This window comes from Pteropus vampyrus, unplaced genomic scaffold (assembly GCF_000151845.1).
Source record: "Pteropus vampyrus isolate Shadow unplaced genomic scaffold, Pvam_2.0 Scaffold821, whole genome shotgun sequence".
Lineage (NCBI taxonomy): Eukaryota > Metazoa > Chordata > Mammalia > Chiroptera > Pteropodidae > Pteropus > Pteropus vampyrus.
The window spans coordinates 35,610-40,749 of record NW_011889602.1 but is presented as its reverse complement, the minus strand read 5'-3'; the positions used below and the strand labels follow the sequence as shown (position 1 = coordinate 40,749).

The 5,140-nt window shown below is 35.1% G+C and overlaps 1 protein-coding gene across 1 annotated transcript in view; it reads left to right on the top strand.

Moving 5' to 3' along the window:
* Positions 1-2,620: 2,620 nt before the first annotated feature.
* LOC105309714 (olfactory receptor 51V1-like) overlaps positions 2,621-5,140 on the top strand; it is a 25,394-nt gene continuing 22,874 nt past the window's right edge. The window contains exon 1 of the mRNA XM_011385902.1: positions 2,621-2,829. Within this exon, the coding sequence (XP_011384204.1) occupies positions 2,621-2,829 (209 nt within the window). The remainder of the gene's footprint in view (positions 2,830-5,140) is intronic.

Here is a 5,140-nt window from a genome sequence, read left to right as displayed (position 1 = left end):
AAATGGGAAGACAAAGAAGCAGAAACCATATGAGAGAACAGAACAGAGATTCAGATATAATGGAGTCAAGTAATCTGACAGATGCAGAGTTCAAAACACTGGTTATAAAGATGCTCAATGAACTTTTGGGAAGTGTAGATAAATTCAGTAAGAATTTCAACAAGGAGATAAAAAACATAAAAATGAAAATGGAAATTATAAAAAGGAACCAGTCTGAAATGAAGAACACATTATCTGAGATGAGAAGTACATTAAATGGAATAAACAAAAGAATAAAGAAAGTGAATAAAGAAAAAGTTCAATTGCCCTATCTAGAGGACGGGAAAACCAAGGACACTCAATCAGAATGGCAAGAGTTAATATGCCAATACTATAAAAATAATTTAAGGAGCATACAGGATACTATTAAGGGTCCAAATATCTGTCTGATCAGTATATTTGAAGAAAATCAAGATGTTTAACAGCTGTTTGAAGAAATAATGATGGAAAACTTCCCTAACTTGGTGAAGGAAATGGACATAAAACCCCAGGAAACTCAGAGAATTCCAAAGATCAGGGATCCAAAGAGGCCCACACCAAGACACATCATAATTAAAATGCCATAAGTTAATTACAAAGAAAGAATATTAAAAGCAGCAAGAGAAAAAGATAGTTACCTATAAGGGAACACTCATAAGACTGGCAGCTGATTTCTCAAAAGAAACTATGCAGGACAGAAGGGCTTGGCAAAAAATATTCGACATGATGAAGATCCAGGATCTACAACCAAGAATATTTTGTCCTGTGAAGCTATCATTTAGAGTTGAAGGACAGATAAAGAGCTTCCCAGACAAAAATAAGCTAAAAGAATTTATCACCACCAACTCAGTAGTACAGGAAATGTTGGAGGGACTTCTTTAAGAAGAAAAAACGTGTATCAAAAACAGGAATAAAGAATGGTAATAACTACATTCCTACCAATAAGTATCTTAAATGGAAAAGAATTAAGTTCTCCAACCAAAAGATAGAGTGGCCAAAAGGATAAGAAAACAAGACACTTACATATGCTGCCTATGAGAGACCCACTTCAGATTAAAAGACACACACACAGACTAACAGGAAGGGGATGGAAAAAGATATTGCTTTGGTGGAAGGTATTTAAGTCAGACAGAGAAAGATAAACACTATAGGATTTCACTTATATGTGGAATCTAAGGAATACAAAGACAAACTAATCAAAAACAGACTCACAAATATAGTGAACAATTTGGTGATAGAGAGGAGGGAGGTTTGGGGGGCTAGGAGAATGGGGGTCAAGGGTTAAAGAAATACAAATTAGTAGCTGAATGATGGTCATAGGGATGGGGAGTGTGGCATAGGGAATGCAGTTAGCATTAATACATTGGCTTGGTGGAGGTTCAAGGGAGGGAGGGAGCAATTGGGGGAACTTTTAATGAACTATATAAATATCTAACCAATGTATTGTATACTTGAAACTAATTAAAATAAATAAATTTTAAAAATATTTTATGAAAATGGAAACAAACAAATTAATAAAAACTGGGGAAGCAATACTTATATCAGACAAATAAACTTTAAAACAGATGCTATAGCAAGAGACTAAGAAGAACCCTGTAATCAAACTTCTGGATATTTATTCGAACAAACCAAAAACACTACTTCTAAGGGACCTGTGAATCCATATGTTCATTGTAACATTATTTACAATAGCCAAGATACAGAGGGAGGCAACCTGTTGTCCATCAATAGATGAATAGATAAAGAAGAGGTAGTTCATATATACAATGTAATACTTCTCAGCTATAAAAAAAAAAAGAATGAAATCTTGCTGTCTGCAATAACATGGATGAACCTAGAGGATATTGTTTTGAGTGGAGTAAGTCAGACAGAGAAAGACAAATGCCATATGATTTCACTTACATGTGGAATCTAAGGAACAAAATAAACAAACAAAACAGAAACAAACTCACAGATACAGAGAACATTTTGAAGATTGTCATGTGGGAGGGGGTTTGAGAGGGTGGGTGACAAAGGAGGAGGGATTAAGAAGTACAAATTGGTAGTTACAAAATAGTCATGAGGGTTAAAGTATAGCATAAAGAACATTGTCAATAATATTATAATCTAGGTGTCAGATGGGTACTAGATTTATTGGAGTGATCATTTCATAAGATATAAATGTCAAATCACTATGTTGTATACCTGAAACTAATATAACATTGTATGTCGATTGTAATTAAAAAATAAAAAATATTAAAAAGAAAAAAAATATGTATCCCTGTGTTAATTGTAGCATTATTTACAATAGTCAAGATATGGAAACAATCTAAATGTCCATTGATGAATGAATGAAGAAGATGGGGCATATATATACAATGGAAATTACTCGGCCATAATAAAAAATGAATTCTTGTTATTTGCAAGGATGAATCTAGAGGGTATTATGCTAAGTGAAATAGTCAGACAGAGAAAGACAAATGCTGTATGATTTCTTTTATGTGTGGAATCTAAAAAACAAAACAAATGAACAAACAGAACAAAACAAAACCAGTCTTATAGATACAGAGAAGAGATTGGTGGTTAAAAGAGGAGAGGAGGGGTTAGGGGTGGCCTGGGCAAAATGAATGAAAGGGATCAAAGGGTACAAAGTTTTGGTTATAAAATAAGTCACGGAGATTTAATGTACAGTATAGTGGTGGTGGCAGAAGACGGCTCCAGGCTGAACCAGTACTACCTAATGGGACAGACGGTGGACATGGAGAACATCGGCACCAGCACAGGTGCATATACCATCATGATAGTTCATTGCCACCTGAAGAGAAAAATCAGGTACTTTGTCATCCAGACCTACCTTCTTTGCATAATGACTATGACCTGTCAGAGGTCTCCTTTTACCTGAACTGAGAATTTGCCTCAGCCAGGACCATGTTTGGGATGACTACAAAGCTGACTATGATAATCCTCAACATCAGTGCCCGGATCTCTCTGCCAAAAGTGGCTTATTGGACAGCCATGGACCGGTTCACTGCCGTGTACTATGCTTTCGTGTTCCCCTCACTGGTAGAGTTGGCCATAGCACACATAGCCCAGGAATCAGACAGACCAGAGCTTCTCCACTGCCCTTCTCTCATCTTCGCACGTACTCCTGGGCATGTTATTTCCTCTTCTCTAAAACAAGGCTCGTGATACCCACCTCAGGGACCTGCTGTGAGGAATAAGAGAGAATGCTCACCAAGCATCTTGCAAAGGTCCCAGTCCCAAACATATCTTAAATATTCAAGGCCAAGTGTGAACACGCCTGGAATTAAAGTCCAGAGAAAAAATCACTACAGATTCAAATGCAGAGAGGGAGAAGGAATAGAGCAGAGAGAGGAAATTGCTGCACAGCTGGCTCCTCTAGCTGGAATCAGCCCAGTGTCTTTGGTAGGCTATGTGTTGGGAAGCATGCTAGGTGGGGCAACAGAATGCTCTGGTGGCCTTTTAGTTATTTAATCATTTATTTTTATTGAGTCATAGTTCAGATACCATAAAATTTGTCAATTTAAAGTACACAATTATGTGGGTTTTAGTGTATTATAAAGATTGTACAACCTTCACCAATATCCAGTTCCAGAATATTTTCATCATCTTAAAAGAAACCCATACCCACTGACAATCACTTTCCATTTCCTTCATATCCTCCCACGTCCCCACCCCCAGTCTTAGCAACCACTAATCTACCTTCTGTCTCCATGGATTTGCCTCTCTGAACGTTTATTGTAAATAAAGCATGTGACATGTGCAATACATCCATGTATCATACCAGTACTACATTATTTTTAATGGCTGAGTAATAGTACATTATATGGATATAGCACATTTTGTTTCATTATTCATTGGTTGATGGATTCTTTCTACTTTTTGGGTATTACTGGCCATTATTAAAAAAGCATCACTAAAGTTCCTGCTCGAGGTTGTTTCTCATCAATTTCGATAAGACCAGTCAGCATTCTTATGCATTTTTCTTCAGTCATTTCATTTTGCAGGGGAGAAGGAATATACAAAGTGAACATTCTGATTTACTCAGGTACCAGAAAAGATATGATGAAACTAGAATGTGGTAAAGAATTTGAGTATATAGTAGGTAATCACATTTAGATGGGATATAAACTAAAAAAGGATGAAGAACAGTGGAAATAGGGTAAGATTAATAGTTTAGATGTACCCCCATCATGTTAAAGTATTGTTGAAACCGGAATGAGAGTGTGTGCGCTGGCGAGAAAACACAAAGGAGACAAAAATCAGCAGATATAGAATGTGTCTTACCTCTGGAAAGAGCATTGGAAATGCTGTTGAGGTGGAAGAAGTGTGATTAAATTACATCTATACTTCCCACAGTAAACAACTAGTGTGTAATATGGGCTTTCATTTATTATGCTTAATTTTGTGTGTGTGTGTGTGTGTGTGTATCCTTTATTATATAATACTTCTGGACAAAAATAAATGTGAATACATTTGGCACTTGGCAAACAAGTTAGTTTAACATAGTATGTACAATGTTTTGATATTCAGAGTAAAGCTATCTTCTAACGTGTTATAATTTTTAAACAAATATATATTTAAAGTATTCTACATTTTGAGTTCTATGATTTGAATTTGAGATAAGGCAATGACCATAAAGATACAGCCCCATTTCATACATTCAAGAGTACATCCTATGCATAAATATCAACTTCGGAGATTTTTTAAAATTTAAATTAAAATGCCAGTATCTCCAGTATTCCTGTGTTCTGTTAATTAAGGATTTCTCCATGACAAAATATGTCATCAATAAAGATATTTTGGATATTTTTTTGCAAACTGTTAAAAAAATTACAATGTAAAGAAATGATGTATATAATGTAACTGTTAGAAGGTAACCAATGAAAACTACTAATAATATTTGACTTGGGGTATTAAGATTATAGGTATAGTTTCCCCTCTTCTGCATTAATTTTATACAATAAGAAAATAAAAGCCAAAATGTATATATATTTTTAATTAAACTATATATCAAAGATATTTAAGAGTATAGACATTCCTGTGATCCAAAAATTGTGAGAAAAGTGTAATGATCTCTTCCTCTAGGAAGAATTGTCTTCATCCTATGTCACTACAGATA